The sequence below is a fragment of the Staurois parvus genome, unplaced genomic scaffold (genome assembly GCF_062004578.1).
Source record: "Staurois parvus isolate SC_StPar_1 unplaced genomic scaffold, SC_StPar_1.0 ptg000140l, whole genome shotgun sequence".
Classification (NCBI taxonomy): domain Eukaryota; kingdom Metazoa; phylum Chordata; class Amphibia; order Anura; family Ranidae; genus Staurois; species Staurois parvus.
Genome location: NW_028317936.1, coordinates 605,578 through 630,764, shown reverse-complemented (window position 1 = coordinate 630,764; position 25,187 = coordinate 605,578). Strand labels below are relative to the sequence as shown.

The following is a 25,187-nucleotide window of genomic DNA, read 5'->3' as shown; positions in this document are numbered from 1 at the left end:
CCAAGTAACTGATTCTATGACAAAGCACATCAAACACTGAGAGCCATCACCTTGTTATTCATTATATGGATAAGGCGATGACCACTAGCAATGTTTGAACACTACACCTTAACAAATAAAATGTCCCTTGATCTGTCAGGAATGTCATGTTTGTCTACAGCATGCTGCATGCTCCCAAGTCTCACGCCAAATACAAGGCAGGACCTTAAAGACCATAAAATTTGTTCCTAAATTTTAAACTGAATGCAGTAATTTTCCCACACTCAACCACAGACCTGTACTGGGCCAATCCCATCTCACTTAAAGAATGCCCATCCACCAACCACAATATATACAATGGCCTTAATACACTAACAGGAGTAGATATAGCTGCAAGTATAACATTGGCTGGCGGGCTGGACTGGGAATACAAAGATTTAACCTACACTAAATATACTGTATCTGTAGGAACTATGGCACATTGGGGGAACTGCACTTTAGAAGTGTTGCAAATACACATTTAAGTCATTGCAACACAATGCCTACAATGAAGGGCATAAAATGTTCCCAGTCCATTTCCTCAACTATGTAATAGACTGGGTTGTACACAGCTGTTCTATAGCCAGTGTCCTTCTAAAGAACCCTAGACCCTTTCAATACATTTGGGTAAAAAGTGGTTAAACCAAAACCACACATCTGAGAACACCTACTGTATATCATTGCAGGTGACAGTTATCTGTTGCATATACAAATGTTTAGGGCAACTTTCAGAAGTTGCACATTAATATTCTGCGATCCTAAATAGTTTGATCCACCATGTAAAATTCTACTGTCTATTCCAAGATGGAAGCACCCCAGTTGAATTGTAGATATTTTCAGTACTGAATATGGTGGAATATTGCAATTGGGAGGCAGGTGATCCTGCCCGTCACCAAACAGCAGGAATCCTACTTCAAACTGCCAACATGGCTAAAATGTTAAATTAGTTTCCTGATGGTACCTCCGACTGGCATTTAACTATACAGGATCCCATTTTGTATGGATCCCAATGTGATGGACACAACCAAGCATAACAGAATAGGCCATGAAACCCCAACATCTGACCCTCAGCTAACACATTGGGTTGGATGCAAAAATCAAAAGCTCTAATTTGCAGCGAGAACCCAATCCTGTATGCAACAGCTGTGAACATCCAGATTACAGCATTTGTAGTGCCAGACAGACCAGCAACATGACACATTTAGATCTGGTCAGTAAAAGGTTTCCAATTTTAAAGGGAAAAGGGACAGTAGAGATCAGTCAAGACCAGCAAGCTGCTTACCTAGCCCGTGACCTCCGATTGACACTGAGGTGAAAGGGCAAAGAGCAAGGAAAGGACATGTGAGACAAGGTGACAATGTGAGGGTAAAGTGCATAACAAAATAAACACAGCAGAGATAAATGTTCATCATGACATGTTATGCCATAAACCGTGTGCAGCGTGTGTACGTAAAAAGCAGTGTGAGGAGAGCAAACTGTCTTAAAGGCATTCCACATTATACCCCGTGTTATAAAATAGTTCAAACATCACATGTACTATGGGCTAGACTAACACGGATCATATGTAGACAATGGAAATAAGGGGAAGCACTTAGCAGCAAAGTCATTTATATTGCAAAACTGCAGTGCTATGCTGACAATTGTCTGTGCTGCCAATGCCTCCTTTTGTCCTTGCCCCACCACACAAGGCCCAATTTTTCCTATTCCGACCAATGCTGAGTAGCAAAGCCTCTTGACAGAAGCTTGGTTAACCATACCCACACAAGGTAACAGGTCTTCTACTGCATGTGTTAAATAAAATATATAAATCAGCTGAAAAATGTATTCACAAGCAGAATGGACAAATTAACTTGGGCTGTTCCCTACCTGTTACTGTGCATTTGCTGGCATCTCCGGTTGGCACAGCACGAATGCGGTAAGGAGAATATGGGATCTCATCGCCTCCATATTTAATGAGAATGGTGTACCGTCCAGTCATATCTGGCACATAGGACACTGTATAGGTGCCATCTTGGTTGTCACGGATGGTAGCCTTCTTTGGTTTGCCTTCAGGATCCTGAAATAAAGTTTAAATAGCGAAATTTGCTGCAAATAAGAACATCGGTATACAAAGCCAAGGTCTACTGGGATCACTTCAAGAATAAACCAATTTACCAGTTATGCTTTACTTACAGTGATCTGTACAGCAAGGAGACCTTCTCCAGCATCCTTGGCATCAATGGTAAATTCTACAGGCAAACTGGCTGGCACACCAGTAGTGTTTAATCCTGGACCACTGGCTTTTACCTTGCTGGCATCATGAGTTGGCAAAACTTTAACTTTAAATGGGCTGTGAAGAAAATGGTGGATGTTAAATACAGAGTAAACCTTCACAAGATGAAGTCTACACAAGCTATACTGCATAGGGATTCATTTAATGAGGAAAAAAAAGGTTGTTTACTGCAGCAAATTACATTACAGAGGCCACTTATACTTGCTTAACCACTTGCCCTCCAGAGGATTTATCCCCCTTAACCAGGCTTTTTTTTGAGTTACGGCGCTGTGCAGGGGTGGACTGACAACTCATGGAGGCCCCCGGGCAATAGGGGATCATGGGGCCCCTGTGTCCTTGCCCACAACCGAAAAAAACCTATAAAAGTACCAGGGGCATCTCATGGGGCCCCCTACTGACCCCGGGCCCTCGGGCAGTGCCTGAGTTTCCAAATGGTCAGTCCGCCCCTGGCGCTGTGTTACTTTAACTGACAATTGCAGTCATGCAACACTGCCCCCAAATGAAATTTGTTTTTCTTAAATAGCGGTCTTTCGGTGGTATTTGATCACCTGATTTTTTTATGTTTTGGTGCAAAAAAAAAAAAAAAAAAAAACACAATACAATACATTTTGGCCTAAATTTATGAAAATCTTCTCTTTAGTTACAATGTCTTTGCTAAAAAAAAGCCAATACCTGTAAAATTAATTGTCTTACATGAAAGTTATAGCGTTTATAATTTGTGGGATTTTTTTTTTTAGTTTTTTTACTAGTAATGATGGCGATCAGTGACTTCTAGCAGGACTGCGGCAGGCATTTTGACACTGGGGGGGAACTGACCGACATCCTTAGTGACACCAATAGTGATCAGTGATAATAAAAAGCACTAACACTGTACTAATTGGACTAAGCAGGCGTCAACATGCAGGGCAATCAAAGGGTTAACTTTGTGGCTGTTTGTGCTTCACTGTAAGCACACTGCTTTGCATGGCTGTGAAGAGAACTAGTGTTTACAAACAGTTCTCTCCCCCCTCCCCCCCACCCGGAGATGCTCGGCAGTCACCAGGTGCCAGCAAGTAATCACCGGCCGGGGCCAGGGGATTGACAGCCGAGAATGGCAGCATGCCCCCTACCTGGAAATGCAAACAGATTTTGCACACCCGTGCTGCCCTGTAGCAGTACTTTTGCTATAGGGCTGACGGGAAGCAGATAAATTGCATCTGGTGGAGCAAACAGGTAATTAACACTTCCTTTGCTTGATTTAAGCTGTGGTAACAAAGACTACAGATCTAAACGCAAATTGGCATTACCAGCAATTGGGTAACAAATGTTTCACCATCAACTGACTGACCTGCGTGGCACCTCCTCATCACCATATAGAACAGCAATGTTGTATGGTCCCTCACGACTAGGCACATAGTTAACAGTCTGCGTTCCATCACCATTATCGACAACCTCCACTGGTTCCACAAGACCTATGAAAAGCAGAACAGTGTTTTAAAAGATTTCTTCATTAAAATACAATAGAAAAAAAAAATTACAAAGTTGTGATGAGAAAAAATACTGGCTCTAAAGAAATGTACCCTTTGGTCCTTGTACTTTAACTTGCAGAGGAGCAACACCAGCTTTACTTGTGTCAACTGTGAAGGATTGTGGGACATTTGCTCTGACAAGCCCTGGGCTCAATCCTGGACCAGAACACTTCACCTTGCTGCTATCAACGACATCAGTAACTGGAACCTTGAAGGGACTTCCTGTAAAGTCAGGGCACAAGATGTAACATCTAAATGGCAACACAACTGCTACTAAAACGCAGATTGGTTGATATCTACTAATAAATGTTTGCAACGAGTTACTACACTGCTTTAAAATCTATTCTAAACACCAAAAATATTCTAATTTTCCAACATCTTACCAGGAACCTGATGGCCACCATAGGTGACATTTAAGCTGTAAGTGCCAGGCTCATATGGAATGTATTCCACAGAACAACTTCCATCCTTGTTATCTGTGCAGGACATCTTTGCCTCAGATGGACCTTCAACAGCCAGTCCAAGTCCACCAGTGCCAGCTCCCCTGCAGAAGAATTTTAGGTTATAGCTTTACAAATAAAAAAAAATTGAAATATCCATGAGCCATTTTATATATTCTTGACCAAAAGCGAAGTCACCTTGTTTCAACTGTAAACTTGTTGGGCTTGTTTGTTGTTCCATTCTGAATACCAGGGCCATGGACTCTCACCCTGCTTGGATCACAGCCTTCTGTTACAGGTACTCTGAAGGGACTATTTGGTGCAGGACTTCCATCGTAAGTGACATCTACAGTATGAACACCTAGAAAAGAAACCATGTATTAACCTCCCTGGTGGTCTGATGTCTATTTTTGAATGTCAAAGCAGTACATGGTTATGCATGGAAATTTCAGTGTGATGACGAATTTCCCTGCGAATCATTAACGCTCAGTTCTACAAGTTCTAATTCTAATTCAATTATAATTCACCATCGCTGTTTTGTAGCAGACAGAACAGCAAGTGCAGGCAGGGCACTGGACAAAAAAAAAAAACTGAGGTGAAATGGTTTGATACAGTAATGTAATCCTAACAGATTACAATGTATTGTACGTATGTCATGTTTTACCTTTTTGAATCTCCCGCCAGTTCCACCCCCCTGCGTCGCCCTCAGTGAAGGGAACCCGGAAGACTGATGCCGGCATCGGCGGATTTCAGGAACAAGGCAAGTTACACTACAGTGTAATAGAGTGGCTCAGGGTTACCGCTTTTGGTACTGAAAATTAACCCCGAGCCACACTTGGGATTACTGCCAGGGAGGTAAAATTTAATGTGAACATGTGCAGTTGTACAGTTCCTTTGAACTACTAAAGGCATCCCCCCCCTGAAGAAAGCTTTGGAAGTGGTCTTGTGTATCAATGCTAAAAAAACAAAAAAAAAAAAACACTTCTCACCTTCCTCATAGGGAGTATATTCCACCTTGTAAGTACCATCCCCATTGTCCTGAACATAGGCATCAGTGAAGTTACCAGAAGGATTGGACACCCTTGTCTTAACATGTGGCCCTCCAGCTTTAGACAGGGCTCGAGCATCCACATTGAAATCCGTAGTGGCTTCTCTGAAAACACCTGTAAAAATATCAGCGGTTAATAACACCAGCAGACAAATGCCTAGACCTAAACACATTTTATCATTACCACACCTTTTCCTTCAACTCCTGGTCCGTAGACTTTAACGCCAGACGTGTCAACTGCTGCTTTAACTTGCAATTTGCTGGGAAAGTTTGGCACCATCTGTCCTCCATACTTAATGGTAATAGTATAAATCCCTGGATATAATGGGATGTATGTGATGGTGTATGTGCCATCTCCGTTGTCCTGGATATGAACCTCTGCCTGCATTCCAGTGTCTGAGATAATTTCAATGGTCAGTTCAGCACTTCCGGCATTAGAGCAGTCCACATTGAATGTGCCAGCCTCTCCAACCTGAGCATTTTCTAGACCTGGGCCAGAACAGGTAACCTTGGTAGGGTCAAAGCAAGGCTCAATCTTTGCCTTAAAAGGAGAGCCAGGAATGTGTTTGTCAGCAAAGAGAATATTGATGTTGTAGTCGCCATGCTCTGTTGGCAGATAGGAGACGGAACAGGTCCCATCACCATTGTCTAGACATTCTATCTTTGCTTCACATGGACCTTCCACTGTCAAGCCAAGGCCTCCCTGGCCAGCTCCTTTAGTATCGATTGTGAATGGGGCAGGTGATGCAACGTTGCCTCCCTTCAGTCCAGGGCCAAAAGCCTTCACCTTAAAACAAAAGCAAAACTGGTAAGATACTAACACTAAGGCTAGGCAGACTTTACAACTATTAATTCAGACAAGTTCACAAGCTATTAGTCAGTGATGTAGAAAAGCCCTAAATATATACGCAAAAGATAGTTACTGAAATTTGCACAAGTTTTAACATGTTAGTTTCAGCAGCTGGACTGTCCACAGAATAGACTGTTCAGGATCCCCATACCTTTCTGCATCACCAAAATTATGACATTCATGGAAGTTCATGGCCCTTTATTCCATACATGACCATACATGGATTTCCAATTATGGCTTAGTTTTAGAAACAGATGAGTTGAGTACACTTGCCTTTGAAGGGTTGGTTGGTGGAACTGCCTCTACAGGAAATGGGCTGCCAGGAACTGGGACTCCATCATAGGTCACATCAACCTCATAAGGTCCTTCCTCCCGAGGTATAAATTTAACAGTACTATTGTCCGGGCTCAGACCTGGCTCCACTTTACAAGGAACAGACTTGTTAGATGGGCCTGTGATCTTAGCAGCCACTTTGCCTTGTCCACCAGCACCTTTGGATTTCACTGTAAATTCTTGGTCCTTTCCAACTTCCACTTCTGAAGATGAAAACACAGGTCAAATCCAGACAGCCCTCCTTTAACAGCATGCATCCCACTCTTACATCCACTGCAGTATAAACATGCACAGAAAACTCAACACTTTTACTTGGAACTTAAGTTGAACCAATGTCTGGCAGAAACTTTGGTTCAGGGTATCCCAGTTACTGCAACATTAAAAGTATTAAGTCTACTTTTTTGCAAATAGTAGTTTCCAAAGATTTAGAAAGTAAGTGTTCAGTGATATGGTAAAATGTGGGAGAGGGAAAGATGTTTAGGAAACATGTTGGATGGACAGATCTAATCTGCAATATTTATACAACTTCAATATTTCACTAGACACTTAAACAATTATTCTTTGATACTATTTTCCTAATTTTTAAGAAATGTTTTTATAAATCTTGGGGTCTAACTGCTGCATGATAGAAAAAAAAAACAAAAAACCCCCAGTAACCTGCATAAAACTTTTGGTTCAAAGATTATCTAGGGGTTGAACATGGGGCAATATCAGTACAATCTAAGGTCCCTAACTTACATTCATACATACACATACTAGGTCCACTTTAGACAGGAGCCAATTCACCTACCAGCATGTCTTTGGAGTGTGGGAGGAAACCAGAGTACCCGGAGAACATGCAAACTCCAAGCAGGTGGTGCCGTGGTTGGGATTTGAACCGAGGACCCCAATACTGCCAGGCAGAAGTGCTAACCATTTAGCCACTGTGCTGCCCACTCTTGTTAAGGATAAGTTCATCTTTGGGAACATGTTACACCAGTTTATCTCCGGCTTGCTGTCACTAGAGGCCTTTCAGGGCTCTAGTGACAGCTGCAGCCAATCTCCCTGATTCGTGGTCTCAAACAGCTTGTACTTTTCAAGTGAACTACCGGAGCACTGGTGACTGCTCTAGGTAGTGTAATGATGGTTCCTGTCATTGTGTAACTGCTTGTCTGTACAAGGTACGAGCAGACAGCTTACAGCTTACGTCCGCAAGAGCCATGAATTGCACACCCATGATCTGCTGATCGTGGGTGCAATGCTTTACACACACACACTTTAAGAGGTCAACTTATACTACAGGTCAGCTGGTGTAAGGAATGATTGGAATACAAAGGTTCAGAAATAAATTAAAAAGAATGAATTAGGTTTCAGTAAATAAGCAGCCTTTACATGTTCTTCAAACCATCTATTCAAGTCAGACTCCAGAATAAAGTAAAAATACATACTGTCGCCGAGTCCAGAAACCTTGATTTTGCTGAGGTCCAGAGTGGGAGCAATGCTAACAGGGAATGGGCTCTTTGGAATGTGATCCCCACCGTAAGTAACGTTCACTCCTAAATTACCCTGATAAGTAAAATTATAATATTGTAAGGAGATCGGAGAAAAAAAAAAAAAAAAAAAAAAAAAAAAAAAAGGAGGGGGGGGTGGAAATGATGCTACAGTCCATTTACCTGTTGCACTGGTGTGTACTTGACGGTATAAGAGTTGTCGAGGTTATCAATAATGTCAAAGTCCTTCACAGCATCACCCTTGGCTGGTCCAGTAAAATTTACATCTAGTTTGGCTTTGCCAGCTGCCTTTGTGTTAACAGTGAAGTGAGTGGGCTTTCCAATTTCGACACCTAAGGGACACACAAATCTTACATTAAAATCTTTTAAACATTCAATAAAAAAAAAAAAAAAAAAAAAAAAAAAAACCCATGCCGAACCTAATTTGCACTCACCACTTTTGTTTAAGCCTGGTCCATCAGCCTTCACTTTGCTGGCATCATGTGATGGATCAACTTTAATGCGAATGGGACTTGTAGGAGTAGCCTTCAGGAAGACAAAACGAAATGGTTAAATAGGTAAGATTTGACCAACCAAACCACAGTAATTAGTTTTGAAAGGTTTTACCATTATGTTCACACATACTGTAGTGTACAATACACGGATGTTCTAGACTTAAAAACACAGTAGAACAAGTTACCTGGCCAGCAAACAGAACCATGATAGTGTAGCTTCCAGCTCCTGGTGGGGTATATTTCACTGTGAAAGTGTCATTATCATTCCTGATGATGTCAAAGTCTATGTCAGCTTCTGCTGGTCCTACTACTCCAGGAGCACACTTTATGCCAATGCTGACATCCCCTGAAGAGAAATGTATAAAGAACAGTCAATACTGAGGCTAATCTCATAAAGGCCTTTGTTCTATTAATATGTACAATTCTGAACATATTAATGCAAGTACATATATGTTGTGTTTTAAAACTAGCATCAAGATTTCAACCTTTTGCAATCCCCTGTAAAGTTCACTAGAGGAAAGAAGGAGCAGCACAATCTACTGCAGTAAACAGGTCATTAACTGGGAAGTGCTGTCTGGCAGGGTAAATATCTGAACTGAATGGACAGAAATACAACTCTGGCAGACTTAAACCTTAAGATACGTGTATATACACTGGATTGTGTATCCCTATTTTGCAGACAACGCAGGACTACCCGCCCATACCTAGTAAACTAAAGTGCAGCTTCATAGGTAGCATGCTGCAAGTAAATGGATTTATAGAGCAATGTAGGAAAAAACCCCACAGCAGACCGACACTTTCAAAATAAACCAAAGCTACAGTATATTAGCCTGTATAGGGTGAAGCAAATCCCACCATTGATAAACGATCTGATTGCTCACCTTGACCAGCTTCTACGCAGTCCACAGTAAAATATGTGGGTTCGTGTGCTTTCAAACCAGTCTTTGCCACACCAGGCCCGTAAACTTTCACTTTGTTGGGATGGCTGCCAGCACCAATGCTCATCTAGAAGAGATTAATTCATCTTTAGTTGACATAGGACCACTTAACACTAGCTATTTCATTGCTAGCAACGATTCACTAACAAAATAAAACAGTCTCATCACCTTCTTGTTGGTTCAAGTAAAGGGAATGCACACTAGATGTTGGTTCTGCAACATTTAACCAGTAAGGGAGTCTCATTCAAGAAAGCAGTGGGTGCATAGTTTGTTCTGCCACTGGAAAATGAACATCAGCTGAAGGAATTCCAGCAGAAAGTCACCTAGAGCAGGATCAGTCAATTCCAGGTGTTAACACATTGTAACACCTGGACAATTTTTACAATCGGGTGGAGTTCCAGTAATCTATCCATAGGACATGTTAACAAGTCTGGCTTCTGTAAGACTATCGCAGTCTGACTTACCCTGAAGGGGCTGTTTGGAATATTGACTCCTCCCCAGGATATCACAGCAGTGTGTTTCAATGGCTTCTTAGGAAGGTAGCTGCAACTGTATGTTCCATTGCCATTATCTTTTGTGGTGACCTCAACCGGGTTTCCTTCAGAATCCTGAGGGGAAAGGAAAACAAAAACCATAGCCACAACACTTTTGAGGTTCGTTGCCACAACTTTAAAGAGCTTCCAAAAATCACTTACTTGCACAGACACCTTGAGAGGTGCCTTGCCTCCATGTTTGGCATCAACTGTAAATTCAGCTGGTTTGTTAATAGACAATCCAGTCTTCTCCAACCCAGGTCCATAGGCTTTCACCTTTGGCAAAGGATACCAAATTTAATTTTTAGACTCTTTAAACCTTTCTATTTATATCCACAATAAGTCAAGGAAATACACTAAAGAGCTAGCCAAGTGTGTTACATGAACAGATTTTTAGGTGATGGACAAGTCTTGAGAGGGGGTTGGTAACAATTCAAAGTAGGGCATTAATTGCCCAACAATGCTTACTTTCTCTGGATAGAAGTCTTTTGGAGCAGATTTAATTTCGGCCATGAATGGGCTCAGTTTTATATCTTCATTGTTACACAAAACATGAACAGCATACTCTCCAGGCTCTAGTGGCCAGTAACGCACATCACATGAGCCATCCCCTTTGTCATCACACTCAATCTTGGCTTGAGATGGTCCTTCCACAGAAAATCCTATAAGATAAAATGAAAACATGCGAATCTGTTCTAACAATGGTAACCACATTAAAATCAGGTAATAGGATAGACAAATTTACATTAAGAAAACTTTTACTGAAGTCGTCGCAGAAGCCATAGTTTGCTTCAAAGCCTTTTGTTTAGCGGTCATGATCTGAATGGCTACATCGATCTACTTCATCAGCTCTATGCAACCAGACCGATGTCCAAAGGAAAGACAATGCATAACCATGACTGCCAGGTAGTTAAACATTTGGCTGCCATTGCCAACTCCTGATTGCTCTCAGTACAGGTCTTTAAGACTGTCTGGTTAGAAATATGGGAATAGCCACTAATGAATTGTTTGAGAGTGCATACAGCACAGCAATCAATGGGCCTTTGTTTAAGAACATGTACCTTCAAGTCAGCAATAGTAATTAAACATGTGTTTTGACAGATCCCTTTGACTAAAAACAAACAAATGTACAGTTATACATCTAAACCAGAATTACACTTCTGTAAGGCTGACTGTACTAACCATAAGCCAGTCACAGATTGATAGATTTTAGGCCAGTTCAGTCGGGTCCAACCAAGATTCGATCCACTCATGGACAGGCTGGTTGTACCGAAGTTGATTCATCAATTGTTTTCATACAACCAGCCTGTCAGATTTTTTTTTTTTTAAAAAAAACCAAACATGCACCAGCCTAGCGCATTACAAAAGAAAAAAAAAATTAAAATGTAAATACTCATACAAATATGTGACAAAGTGCATAACAGATAAGTCGCTTAGTGTAATGTGCAGTAGAGTGGCTCTGAGGAAAGGTGTTACCCTCAAAACACATCAGCTTGCCTAGGTCCCTAGACAGCACCTCTCAGTGCAATGTGCGGTAGGACCCTAAATGCCTAAGCGACTGCTACTTGTTATACGCTTGGACACATTATGAATAGGAATTTTACGATAATGTGCTAGGGCGGTGCACTCTGTTTTTAGTCATATTTGTACTACTACAGTTTGAGAGCAGCAAGGCTTTGTCTATCCATTGGTCCATAAATACATTGAGACTTTACACAGGAATACCAGTCCACACATGTGCAGGAGATTTACATTGTCAAGATTTTTATTTTTTTGCCTGCGTGCATTGTCAGTGGCTAAAGCCACTAGCAGTGATCATTCACTTCTGCCAGCAAGGAAGGCTCTCTGCAAGCAGAACACAATGCTGCAGGAGGGATTCCCCACACTAAAATGTGTTATGAGGGAAAGCGAGCAATTTTCTTTCCTTCTTTTACCTGTGAATGGAAAGAAAATTGAATCTTCTATGCCTCGCCTCACAAGTTAAGTCACTTTGAGATAACACCAAGTCTGAGCAAACTGTATGCAATCTACTATGCCTATTAGTTTGTCCATCTGGCATAGGGACTCACCTAGAGTGCCAACATCATCACCAATGGCTTCAACCACAAAATCTGCAGACTTTCCAACAACGCCTCCTTCCAGACCGGGACCCCATGCACGTACTTTTTGGTGCCCACATTCTGTGCCAACTTTCACCTCAAATGGACTAGAGACAAAAAGGATTTGTTACATGCAAGTTCAGAACGGTCATTTATAAGGATAGCAATTCCTTAAATAAAAAATTTTGAAATGCCTCCATCCAGAATCATAGTTTGACTGACTAAAGGAATGGTTAAAAAAAAAAAAAAAAAAAAAAAAAAACACACAAACAATGGAGATTATTTTGTCCTAAACAGGGGTGAAAGTAAACTATTCCAATGCAAAGTATCCCCCCAAGATAAGTATCTCTACTGAAAATTTCTCTTCTGGCAGCAACTCAATTTTGGATCATCCCTCACTTTAGACCCATAACAAATTGTCCTTCCCAGTTGTCCTGGTGACCAACCACAAATGAAACCCTGACAGTGGCAAGAATTCTAAAGTCAAAACACAAAGCTTTGGCTTTAGACCCAAGCCCTTAACAGCATCTTGCTTTGGTGATACAGCAGCTGAGTTGTCCATTTGGAGCCCTCTGTTTAACACAATTGAGTCCAATGATTTTTGGTTCAAATCCAAGAATCACTGACTTCTTGGGTTGTGTGTTACTGCAGTTCAGTTTGGAGGATCTTGGATTTTTCAATAAAATCCAATTTAAGTCATTTTTGGTGTTTCAGGGTTTGTCAGATATCCCATTTAAGACTCCTGCTGCCAGGTGCCATACCAAGATCTAACACGGGAAGACTCACCTTCTTGGGATGTGCTGTCCTCCCCATGTAATTGTAACAGTGTAATTTCCAGGGGTGGCTGGATAGTACTCAAAGGCATAGACCCCATCACCCAGATCCTTTTGTTTAACACGTTCTTCAGTTCCCTCTGTAGATAAGAACAAAATTTTATAAGTATTTAAGGAAATTGCTAAGCTGCCAACAACGTGTGGTATAAGAGTAAAGGAAACTGATCTAATTGCAAAGCACATTTCACCCAAATGTTTAATTTCCTTAACCAACCAGCATCAGGGGGACCATTTAATCCTGCTTCCCATCTTAAAATGGCAAAAGGCCATAATGGGCAGGAAGACTTTGTACAGGTTTAAAAAAAAAAAAAAAAAGTGGCAAAGCGACTCAATGAAAGGTCATTTTAGATATCTGTAAATTCCCGTTACAAACAATGGCATTTCCCAAAAACCGTAGCATTTCCCATTAGCCTGCTAGAACAGTCCAGACTGAAAAAAAGGTGTTATGAAATGCCTCTGAGGACGCACAATGGGAGGGGCGAAATGCATCAGGCACGGACGTGGTGATACCAAGCTTAGTGGAATACTAGCGACCTATTGTACACTTGGAGATTCATGCCTATTGCATCTGGAAACGTGAATGCAATATCAGTGTGTCTGCTTTTACTAAGAAACAGAATTATACTATTTTGGATGCCTCTCCATTCCTTACATGTATATATCTATTGGCTCTACATCTGAATCACTGGGAATGACTAGCAACATTTTAATCAGGACTACAAGCTCCCACATGACTTCCTATGCCCCACCAAAAGCGTGAAAGACTAATTTCACCATAAGAGTCCATTAAAGTTGGTGAGTGAGGGGGCACACAGCACTTAACTCCTTCTGGATGTGAAAGGGAGTTTTGTCCACTTTATTTCACATTTAGGACTTTGTCACAATTTATGTGTTTGTTAGGACATGAAAAGCATGCTTAAATATACATGGAGGCGACCCAGTTTGTTTAATATTGAGTGTGCACTACTGATTGGTGTGTCCTAAGCACAGGTGATCATTATTGATAAGAAATGTACTTGTGCTAGGAATTATTGGTTTATCAAATGGCACATTTGAAACTTAACCCCATCCCCCCCAACTTACACTTTATGCCATGGTAATGCTTCATGCAGATACAAAGTGGATTACATTGAATAGGTTATTTAATGTAGCAGTGAATTTAGAGAACATGTTACTGATCTTTCAATGTTAATTCAATCGTAAAGTTCGAATACAATTGTTTCACAAATGTGGGAGGAATTTTTAATTTTATACTGTATACAGTGCATTCATAAAGTCTTCAGACACCCTTCACTTTTCCAATTATGTTGCAGCCCGATTACAATTTAAATTGTTTTCCTCATTAATCAGTAAACCCATAATGACAAAGTTTAAACAAATTTAGAACTGTCTGAAAACAAAAAAACAAACAAATCAGGCCTGAGTACTTATGCCAAATCACATTGGCATAAGTACTCAGGCACTTTTAAACTATTTAAATTTAGCTCAGGCGCCTCCCATTTCTCAATTGTTGCTGAGATGTTTCTACACCTTGACTGGAGTCTACCTGTGGTACATTAAATTGATTGGATACGATTTGGAAAGGCGCACCTCTTTATAAAAAGGCCTCACAGCTGACAATGCATACTGTTTCAGAGCAAAAAGCCATGAGGTCAAACAGGAACTGCCTGCAGAGCTCATAGGCAGAATTATTTCACCGCACAGATCTCTGGAAAGCAAGAAAAAAAAAAAAAAAAATTCAGCAGCTCTGAAAAAGGTTAAGAGCACAGTGGCTTCCATAACCCTCAAATGGAAGTCTGGCAAAACCAGGAAACTAAGGAGCTAGCCACCTGGCCAAACTGAGCAATTGAGGAGAAGGGTCTTAAGAGGAGACCCAAGAAGACAATGGTTATTGAGCTCCAGAGATCCTGTGTGGAGATGGGACAAAGTTCCAGAAGTACAATCACTGCAGCCCTCCACTGATCTGGGCTTTATGGCACATCAAAGCCCACTGAGTGTCCTCTAAGCCCCTGAAGGGGCCATAAAGCCCAGATCAGGAGGGCTGCAGTGATTGTCCTTCTGGAACTTTGTCCCATTTCCACATAGGATCTCTGGAGCTCAATGACGATTGGGTTCTTGGTCTCCTCTTAAGGCCCTTCTCCTCAATTGCTCAGTTTGGCGAGGCGGCCAGCTCCTTAGTGTCCTGGTTTTGCCAGACTTCCATTTGAGGGTTATGGAGGCCACTGTGCTCTTAACCTTTCAGAGCTGAAGAATTTTTTTGTAGCTTTCCAGAAATCTGAGCGGTGAAATCATTTTACCTCTGAGCTCTGCAGGCAGTTTTTTTTGACCTCATGGCTTTTCTCTGAAACAGTATGCATGGTCAGCTGTGAGGCCTTTTATAAAGAGGTGTGCCTTTCCAAATCATGTCCAATCAATTTAATTTACCATAGGTTGACTCCAATCAAGGTGAAGAAATATGTCACCAATGATCGAGTGTAAAGGGAGGCACCTGAGCTAAAGTTTCAAGTGTTGCTGCAAATGGTCTGAATACATATGCCAATGTGAGTTCTGTTTTTAATAAAATGTAAAACATTTAAAAAATCCTATTTTCACCTTGTCAATATGGGGTATGGAGTGTAGATTAATGAGAAAAAAAAAAGTTAAACAAACACTAAAAAAGTGAAGGGGGTCTGAATACTTCATGAATGCAATGTACATGGGGCAGCTAAAAGCACAATATTTTTTTTTTTTTTAACGATGTGATAATTTGACCTTTGTTTTTTTTTTCCAACACAATAGACATTCACATTAGTTCAAAAACACTGTACAAGACTTTAGATCTGCCTGCCCCAGCACTAAAGCTAGGTACACAGGTCAAAAGTGGATGGTTCAGCAGGAGCTGGCCAAATTCAGCCCAGGTGTACAGCTGTCTGTTCTACAGAAGCAGGTCTTCCAAACAGCTTCGGTCAAACAGGCATGCCAGAAAACCAACACTGGACCAGCATCCGATCAGCGTTGGCAGCCCATGGCTGCCATCACTGATCAGTGCGTTCTGGCAAAGCAGGGGAGGTCACTGAATTAACATTGCTTTTGTTAGTATGATAGTTTTTGTTCAACCCACTGGGTTGAATGGGGGGGGAGTAGATTCCCTTTATGGTTCTGCAGAAGAAGTTTATATAGTCTAGAATAGGTACACAATGAATAGAGTACTACCCCCCCCCCAAAAAAAAAAAAAAAAAAAAAAAAAAAAAAAAAAAGACTGCTAAACTAAAACCACCACAACATACACAGATCACAAAACAAAAAAACACAAACTAGGAGGAATCCGCAGGTACGTGGGAACCAGTCTACTCACTTGGTCCCTTGACAATGACTTTAAGTTCTCCACTTCCTGCTCCTTTGGTGTAGACCTTGAAGTCTGCCGTCTCCTTCACACGTACACCCTTTGGCTGCAAGCCACGGCCCACAGCGCGACAGGCATTGGGGTTGGAAGCTACCCCAAAAAGAAAAGAAAAAAACAAAAAACAACAATATAAATATATAATAGTGCATATTTCTAAGACTGCAAAACCTTTAGATGGCACATAAAACCATCTATACACAATGCATGCTAATGTAATTTTTTTTTAGCAATACCACTGCCATGGTATGAATGGACATGTGTTAAGACAAAAGCCCATGAAGAGGGCTTCCAAGAACTATTGGAAAGGCAATTGTCCAGACCATGATTCCAAACAAGCTAGTGTGGCCAAGATGATTGTAAACGAGATGCCCATCAAAGAACTGTTCGTGTTCTTGTGTCACTCCTTTGGGATTAATGTGCAAGGTCAGCTGTTGTGCAGAGTCTAAAATCTGTTTATAAATCAACTGCCACATTAAACGGTTGAGCAATATAGAGCACGGTAAAGTCCCTAAGTGAGACTGAATGAAGTTACAAATGCATGTTAATATGGGGGGGGGGGGGGGGAACCAAACTATGCAGTTTAAATGCATCCGAACCCAAAATGTTACATACTGAAACTTCCATACTTTGCAGAACTACCAGTTGAAAGTTAAAAAAAAAAAAAAAAAAAAGTATGAAAAAAAAAAATACAGCCACCACCCAAACACCTCCTGTCCCAGGGTGCCTACATCACTCCTCAACTGTATGGAGGAAGCCATGGCAGTCATCCTATGCTTCACTCCTGATGTAGGACTACAAACCAGTTTATTTCCTCCTCTTACATGGGGTCCCAGGGTAATTTGTAGTTTACAGAAGATAGTTTTGAAGGAAGATGCTCTTCAGTGTAGCTCACAGGACAGGTCAAGGATATTGCATTTTGGTACTGTCTAAACCATCTTTGCTTGGGGGTTAGGGATTGAATGAACACACTTTAGTTATAAAACAAGACCATTGCATTCCCTATAAACCCAAGAACAGTTTACATAGGGGGGACAACCATATTTGCTTGCAACATTCAGAATTTGCTTCCACTTTTGCAGGGCTACACAGTGGTTGAGCTTTACTGCTCCCACTCAACACAAGTCCGAACCCACTGACACGCTGAACACAATGCACCACAAGGCTGATGCATTAACAGTGGTTGAGTTCCAACAGGGACAATAGTACTGTTACAACCAGAGATTCTCTTTGGAGAATTTCCTCACTTCCTGTTTTGGCCATAGGACAGGAAGTGAAGGGAAATATCCCTATAGGAACACAGATGGCAAAAAGTGAGAAAAGGTTATACCCCTCCCATACGCTATCCAAAATGGGAAAAAAAACAAAAAACGTCTAGTTCTAAGTTATCCTCAATGTCAACCCTTTTTGCATCCAAAGTTAAAATTAATGGTCTTTAGATATACAGCAAGGCTAGATCAGAGCAGTCCCATCTCTGAACATTTTTGCAATCATCTTTGTTGTAGCCCTGGAGAACGGTTCTGCTTGGTGAATACAGTTTACTGAATAAGACTGATGGGGCAGAGTAGCATGAAAGACCATAGCAAAAAGCTCTCTGCAGTATGAAGATATCTTATTTTTCACTACCATTGAGCTGAACATAGAAATGTGCTGTGTGATGGAGTTTAGTACAAAAAGGGGGCAGCTGGTCTGTTTTTACAGAAATCCAGTTCATGATCTATGTGCTGTGATCTCTACCCCACACTGTTCTCTCAATTTTTGCCATAAGTGCAACAGAGAAAACACCCTTCTTCAAAATGTACCTCTAATGGTTGTGTGCAAAAGACTGATAACAGTTGCAATGGAAGCACAACTGAAAAGAAGTAGTTGATTAAAGTAGGTGTGATCACAAATGAATGTAGGATGGGTGAATATTTAGATAAAAAGGTTAAAAAGTCCAATGCACACTTCATGCACATATACCGTGAAGACTTCATGTCCCCCAAGCTAGCAAGAGGAAGACTGTAGAAAAAGACAGGAGAGATCCAGCAGGTTGACCTACTTTCCACAGGTGAAGGCATGAGGAAGAGAGGAGAAAGAGCAAAAATACAAGACAGTCAATAGTAAGCCTAAAAGATTAATATGCTGGAAAGAGCAAGACTTTGACACTGTTTAAAAAGCATTTTTCAACTTCAAGGAAGGTGACCATGTGACCAAAGGGATTACTGCTGCGGTCATAAAAATCAAAAACCAGCCATGCATCTAATTGGTTATGGGCAATATCTCCACTACCATATGTGTTGAAACAGGCTGCTAGATACAAAAAGGAATAAGGTAATCTTTTGTAACATGTTACACTCGTATTTAGGGCACAACATATTACTGTTGTAGCAACGTCTACAAGTTTTGCGCCCCCCCCCCCAAAAAAAAATACCCTGTTGCAACAGCAGGCTGGGGATCCACTCCCCACACCCTTGTCAGCATTTTAAAAAAACAAAAAAACAAACAAAAAAAAAAAACATTGCCATGCAGGGCTCAGTCATTGCCCGTTGTGGTTCATCTGTTCTACAGAACTATCCACCATTGCGGCTAACTGCTTGTAGTACTCAATGAATTACTGGGGAGCCGATAAGTGCTCTAGGTAGTTCATTGACGCTTCCTATCATTCAGTAACTGTCAGCCTATACAAGCATGAATACGACTACAGGAGCCTAAGATTGCTGATCTAGTAAAAAAAAAAAAAAAAATTAAAGTTCTGAAAATTTGTTTAATTTCTGCCTGTGGGCGACAAGCCCATTATTTTGGAAAAACAATTTAAGTGAATATGGGCTTTGTTCATGCAGAGCAAAGCAACAGGTTCACTTTAATGAAGTCACCACCTGCTTTCTCTTGGCCAAATTGAGCAGCAGGTGAGAAGAGAAAACCTTATGAGTCAATGGAGTCTTACTTAACTCCCTATCAAACAATGGACCAATCACATACAACTACACCAGTGTTTCTCAACTCCAGTCCTCATGGACCCCCAACAGGTCATGTTTTCAGGATTTCCATTATTTTGCACAGGTGATTTGATCAGTTTCACTGCCTTAGTAATTACCACAGCTGTTTCATCTGAGGGAAATCCTGAAAACATGACCTGTTGGGGGTCCATGAGGACTGGAGTTGAGAAACACTGAACTACACAAAGTATCAGGTATTTTTTGCTCCACTGCCATGCAGATCGGCACAGGGATCAAAAAGGAAAGTTTGTGCTACTGGGGATCGTGGACAGAAAGGGGGTTTAAAGTAATCAGGCTGCAATGCCTTAAGTGGGCAAACACAGCTTTGCGTAAAGATGTCAAATTATGACCATGGAGAGGAAAATTGAATTCATGCCCATAGTGAATAATCTGAGTTGTTTGATTCTCCCATAATACTAGAATATTCTGCCAGTTTACTTGGCCTTCAATATTTTATTAACTGAGAAAAACCTCAATGCAATAACGTTTAAAGTGCAGTGGCTTTAGCCTCTAATGATCATTTGTCAACACCTGCAAGCCAGAAGTCCAAGGACTGCAGTTTTGTTGTGCACAACCAGCTAGCATGTGCTTGCCAAATGCTAGTCAATAGTGTAGAGTCAATGCTTATACACTTCTGTTGCATGTGAGATTCTATCCAGAAGATGCCTGCATGCCAGATTACAAAGCCTTGGGAGGTTTTAAGTTTGATGAAGAATGTTATCTACCTCCACAAGCTTTTGGTTTTTTAATGTACTTTCTGGACCATCTTTTACCATTCAAAAATGTAAGATTCTAAATTCATACAACTTCAGTCTAGCCATTTCAACACTGCTCAGCAATGGCAACTGTACCCAGCTTGCTGATGGTCTGCCCCTTTTGGTTTGTTTTAAGATACTAAAAAGGACATTAGTGTATATAGCAAGGGGAGGGGTATGTCCGCATTGAGCTGTGAAATTAACAAAAAAAAAAAAAATCCCTGCTGCAACTTGCAAACTGCTTTTTAGCACTAGACTGTCCCATCCCACCACCCATCGGGTTCTACTGCAACTTGCAAAGCTTCAACCTACAGCACCAAACTGGCCTAACCAACTATACACATAAGAGTGCATACTTCTAGTAAATTTGGAAAAACGTATGCACTAGTATTTATAAGCATGCTAATGTCACAGGTTGACCCGTATTTGGATTTTTACTAGCCAGGTAGGGAATTTGTTTGAATTCACAAAGGAACCATTGTGATCAGAATAGTCTACAGGTATTACGTGTCATACACAGCCCTGAAAATATTACATTACAAGCAGCATTCAAGAAAAAAAAAAAAAAAAGTCTGCACCTTGCCCAATAGTGACTGTGTATGGGCTCTTGGGAATTTGACATCCAGCAAATGTTATGAAGATGGTGTAAACTCCCTCCATGGTAGGTTTGTAGGTGCAGCGGTAAGTGCTGCTGCCTTTATCCTCCAGCTGGACATCTGCTGTATCCTTCTTCCCATTAGGGTCCTGAATAACTACTTCCACCTCACCAAGACCAGCACCTGCAAAACAGAGGAGGGGGTAAGGGAAAAAAAGAAAAAAAAAAAAAAGTTTTAATTGACATGATTCTGTGCTCCCCCCAGAATTCTCTCCAAATCTGCACTCCAGCAGTTGACTGTCCCTTCATTCATGTCCAGGGCAGGGCTGTGGGCAATGCATTGAACTTTAGGCTACATTCACAGACTTGCAGTGGTGATCGTGACAGAGGAAGGAATCTACTCACAGTGGCTGACGCTTGGCCCACAGAGCTCCTTCCCCATGACAGGTAGCCGGCATGCCTGAAGGTCTCCTGCATGGCCCCGAAACATTGCACTCACTTGGATGTGATCATTCTTGCAAAAAGGATTTTCAAATGGCTTCCAAAAGGTTGTGTGCTTGCAAATATGTACAATGATCTGTCATCGTGAACAGGCTCGGCAGCCACAGATAGCCACTCACAGCATATCCCTGCCATTCGCACTGATCCTATTGATCAGTGCAAATTTAGCTTTTATGTCAGAGGTCCTGCAACTCCCAGAGTGTAGGGGAGAGGAGAGTAGTCTAGCAGTGTGGGCGCCTGCATGAGTGGAGAATCAGGAATGCAAGACTGCTTTTTGGTCCCCTAGATTTAAAATGAGCATTTGACCCATGCCGTGTAGGGACAGCCCCAGTGCAAGAGAATTTTTAGTTTCCATGGAATTCAGCTGTAAACAAAGGTTTTGATTTTCCTGCTGAAATCTATGAGCGAGCAAAAAATTGTGAAAAAACCCCAAACATTCCCATAACTTATGTCACGAGTAGATTCCAGATATCAAGGTACATAGATTCCAGATATCAACCTGCAGAGATCTTTAAAAACCTAGGGCTGTGTGACAGACCAATTACTCTCCAGCTACTCGAATACCAGGGAAGACCAAGTAGCATGACTGCGGATAACCTATTCTGTGAGGTTCTGGCCAAGCCAAAACTCGAGGCTGATTTACTAAAAGTTGAGAACTTCGTTGAATAAATTTGAAATAGTGTTCACTTTGAATACTGTATTATGTGCAGATGTTACAGGAATTTGATTTTAAAAAGAAATAAAGTTTGAATGACTTTAGTAAAAAATCAGCCCCAATGCATTTTAGCTAAAACTAGGGATGGATTATAGTTTTTGTGAGCTTAATAGAAATACTATTCTGGAGTTTACTAAAATTCTTAAACTTTTGAAAATAGCTGCCTGCTGAAATTTACAACCAAATCTGTTCATGGATAAGAATCTTGCCAGTAAGAAACCGATTGGCTGCTGGAAGCAACACAGGACTTTCATAAAGCCTCATGTGCAGATGGAGTGGGGCAAATGCCAGTGTCAGACAAGCCAGAAGAAAATACTTAGAAGTAAACAGCTGGTATAAATAAGATGCCCAAGATAAGGATGCCTAACTGGCTGTTATAAACTATGGGATTAACAGCTTTCAACAGAACCATATGCATCAAGTCAAGGACTAGACTACAGCTGTTTGAAGGAATACACAAAAATGAACTTTGAATTTAACACAGGGAACATTACCAGGTTTTGTTCCTTTAGCATGCTTTCGCCCTAGTGTACAACCCACTATTTATTGGTAGTCAGGTGATCTGGTTTAGAAATTTAATAAAAAGTCATGCCAGGAAGTTGCAAGGTACAGACTGCAGGAAACCTCATACAACCCACATTTGAGGGGCCCTTTGGAATCTACATTTAGGGGTCAAAGCAACGCAGTATAAAGGTTAACCACGCAAGTGCCAAAGTTGCAGTGCTTCCTGACTGCATTAACATTTCACTTGTTGCATTAAGTTTTATATAACACCTTTCAGATGTTCCCTTATACCTGCTGTGAAGATTTCAAAGTAGGTGGCTTTGTTAGCAATGTTTCCAGCGGGCTCAAGTCCAGGTCCCTGTGCAGTTACTTTACTGGGATCCCCTTGGGCTTTGTCAACATTCACTTCAAAGGGGCTCTTGGCGATGTGTTGGCCAGCAAACAGGACAGTAACCTGAAAAAAATAAACGTAATTTTATAAAACGTCAATTCATGCACTAGGATGTGAACTATGAACTAGAAGATGCTTATTTTAAATTGTTAGGTGGCTAAAATTTGTCACCCGTGACCACATTTACGTAGAGCTGTACAATGTAAATGAATGCAGCTCGAAACCAGTTCAACACATGCAATTTCCCCATGTTTTGTCACTCAAAGCTGCATGCACCTGTTAATCCTTCTAGAAATCCAACGTGCACCTATTTCTGGTAAAGCGCCAACAGTGACTCCACTGCAATAAATTGAATGTCGGTCCTGTCTGGAAGGAACTTCTGGATTACAGCCAGTCTTGCATTATGGAGAGGCGTGTTCTGTAGTCCAGAAGGGAGACCTGGGCGAGGCCCGACACGGCTTCCTGAAAGCTCCATTAAAACAGAGGCACTTATCTCACCACTGCAATTAAGAGCTTGCTGGATTTCTGGCAACTGGTATCTTTCTGTACTAGCAGTGTTGCCAACATGGTAAAGTGTGCATGTATTGGAGAGGTGTACTGCATTGGTAAGCCAATGTAAAGAGATTAACCACTTCCCCGCCTCCCTATAGCAGATCTACTGCTACAGGGGTGCGCAAAATAACGTGTATATATACACATACATGTGATTTTGAATTTCCGGGCAGGGGGTGTGCTTCCTACCAGTGCCATTATTCGCGGCTTCCAATCACCAGGTTCCGGCTGGTAATTACCTGCCGGTGCCTAGCGATTACCGAGCATCTCCAACAGGGAAGACTATTTTGTTTACCAACAGTCTTCCTCCCTGTTGGCATGCGCACACTACTCTGGATGGCTCTGCACAGCCATCCAGAGCAAGTGTGCTTACAGTGAAGCATACCTCCCCCTAGTAAAAACACTCCCTACACAGTCCCTCATATTAACCCCTTCCTGCTTAGCACCATGTCAGTGCTTTTTTTTAGCACTGATCACTGCATTGGTGTCATTGGGGATGACAGTGACATTAAGTCAGTTCCCCCCAGTGTCAGAATGTGCACCACAGTTCTGCCAAAAGTTGCAGATTGCCGCCATTACTAGTAGAAAAGAAAAAAAAAAAAACAAAAAAAAAAACAAAAAAAAAACAAAAAAAAAAAAAACAAAAAACAAAAAAAAAACAAAAAAAAAAACAAAAAAAAAACAAAAAAAAACAAAAAAAAAACAAAAAAAAAAACAAAAAAAAAACAAAAAAAAAACAAAAAAAACTCAAGTATCTATGCCGCCATTTGTAAACGCTATAACTTTCACGTAAACTAATTTACATGTATTGTGATTTTTGTTTCTTTTAAAGCAAGACCTGTCGCAGAATACATTTTGGACTAAATTTGATTTTTTTTTTACTGGACATGTTTAAATAGCAAAATGTTTAATATTTTTTTCCCTCAAATGGTCTTTTTATAGAGCAAAAAAAAAAAAAAAAAAAAATCCATTCGAAGAAAGCTCAATTCGTGGTAGTAAAAAAAAAAAAAAAGTTAATTTAATTTGGGTGCAGTGTTGCGGGACCGCGCAATTGTCAGTTAAAGTAATGCAGCGCCATAATGCAAAAAATGGCCTGATCAGGTGGGGGGGGGGGGGGGGAATCCTCAGGAGGGCAAGTGGTTATAGTACAAAGACAGTAATTCTTTACCACTCACCTTATGCATCCCAGTCACTTTAGGAATATAGTACACAGAGAAGGTCCTATTCTTGTCATTGTTTGCAGTCACTTTAGCCTGGGAGGGGACAAAAAAAAAAAAAAAACAAAAACAAGTTACCTTAAGGAAAAAACAAAACATTTGTACATGGTTTATTAGAACATGAATGAACTTAAAGGAAGGATTAATGGAAACCACCATTTGAGGCAGTTCTCTTTCAAGGCTTTTCCAAGTAAACATTTTTAGGGTAACACTTAAAAAGGCACAACATTTATGAATGTTCTTACAACATAAATTAAGTTCTCTTTGGGTTTAGATGCACTTAAAGTGCATCTCCAAAACCAACCACCAATGCTAATGCATCAACTACATCTAAGGACTGGTAAACTGCAGTAGTCTTTATTAGGTTTAGTCATTAAGACCATATTTCTTGAAAGCACCACAACCATGGTTCACATATGCCACATTGTTCAGTCTTACCTCCTCTCTGTGTCCTGCTGGATCCTCCACATAAACAATAACCTCACCAAGGCCGGCACTGATGGTCTCTACTGTGAATTCTGCACGTTTCTTCACCATGTTCCCAGTTGGCTCAATACCTGTTTAAGTAAAAACCATTACTACCTTGAACAAGTCTGAAAAGATTCCACACAAGACTTGCCACATCCTTTTTTGACAAAGCTCAGTAATGACAAAATGCTTAGAACTTAAAGGAAACCCATGCAGCGAGAAACATTAAGGCTTCCATTGCCAACACCATTAAAAAAAATGTTAGCTCCCCAGACT

General features: G+C 41.0%; 1 protein-coding gene across 4 annotated transcripts in view; it reads right to left on the bottom strand.

Annotated features, from left to right (window-relative positions):
- FLNA (filamin A) overlaps positions 1 to 25,187 on the bottom strand; it is a 178,321-nt gene that overhangs the window by 23,877 nt on the left and 129,257 nt on the right. For 2 of the 4 annotated variants that reach the window (XM_089673530.1, XM_089673532.1), the window contains exons 6-30: positions 24,882 to 25,000; positions 24,402 to 24,479; positions 22,575 to 22,737; positions 20,547 to 20,747; positions 16,191 to 16,328; positions 12,810 to 12,936; positions 11,994 to 12,130; positions 10,393 to 10,586; positions 10,087 to 10,200; positions 9,856 to 9,999; positions 9,335 to 9,458; positions 8,639 to 8,799; positions 8,394 to 8,484; positions 8,122 to 8,291; positions 7,897 to 8,014; positions 6,410 to 6,672; positions 5,476 to 6,073; positions 5,228 to 5,401; positions 4,437 to 4,599; positions 4,182 to 4,342; positions 3,850 to 4,020; positions 3,618 to 3,741; positions 2,191 to 2,347; positions 1,885 to 2,074; positions 1,301 to 1,324 (exon numbers count right to left, since the gene is read on the bottom strand). In XM_089673530.1, the coding sequence (XP_089529656.1) occupies positions 1,301 to 1,324; positions 1,885 to 2,074; positions 2,191 to 2,347; positions 3,618 to 3,741; positions 3,850 to 4,020; positions 4,182 to 4,342; positions 4,437 to 4,599; positions 5,228 to 5,401; positions 5,476 to 6,073; positions 6,410 to 6,672; positions 7,897 to 8,014; positions 8,122 to 8,291; positions 8,394 to 8,484; positions 8,639 to 8,799; positions 9,335 to 9,458; positions 9,856 to 9,999; positions 10,087 to 10,200; positions 10,393 to 10,586; positions 11,994 to 12,130; positions 12,810 to 12,936; positions 16,191 to 16,328; positions 20,547 to 20,747; positions 22,575 to 22,737; positions 24,402 to 24,479; positions 24,882 to 25,000 (4,104 nt within the window). The remainder of the gene's footprint in view (positions 1 to 1,300; positions 1,325 to 1,884; positions 2,075 to 2,190; positions 2,348 to 3,617; positions 3,742 to 3,849; positions 4,021 to 4,181; positions 4,343 to 4,436; positions 4,600 to 5,227; positions 5,402 to 5,475; positions 6,074 to 6,409; positions 6,673 to 7,896; positions 8,015 to 8,121; positions 8,292 to 8,393; positions 8,485 to 8,638; positions 8,800 to 9,334; positions 9,459 to 9,855; positions 10,000 to 10,086; positions 10,201 to 10,392; positions 10,587 to 11,993; positions 12,131 to 12,809; positions 12,937 to 16,190; positions 16,329 to 20,546; positions 20,748 to 22,574; positions 22,738 to 24,401; positions 24,480 to 24,881; positions 25,001 to 25,187) is intronic. The other 2 variants (XM_089673531.1, XM_089673533.1) reach the window with 1 other exon arrangement.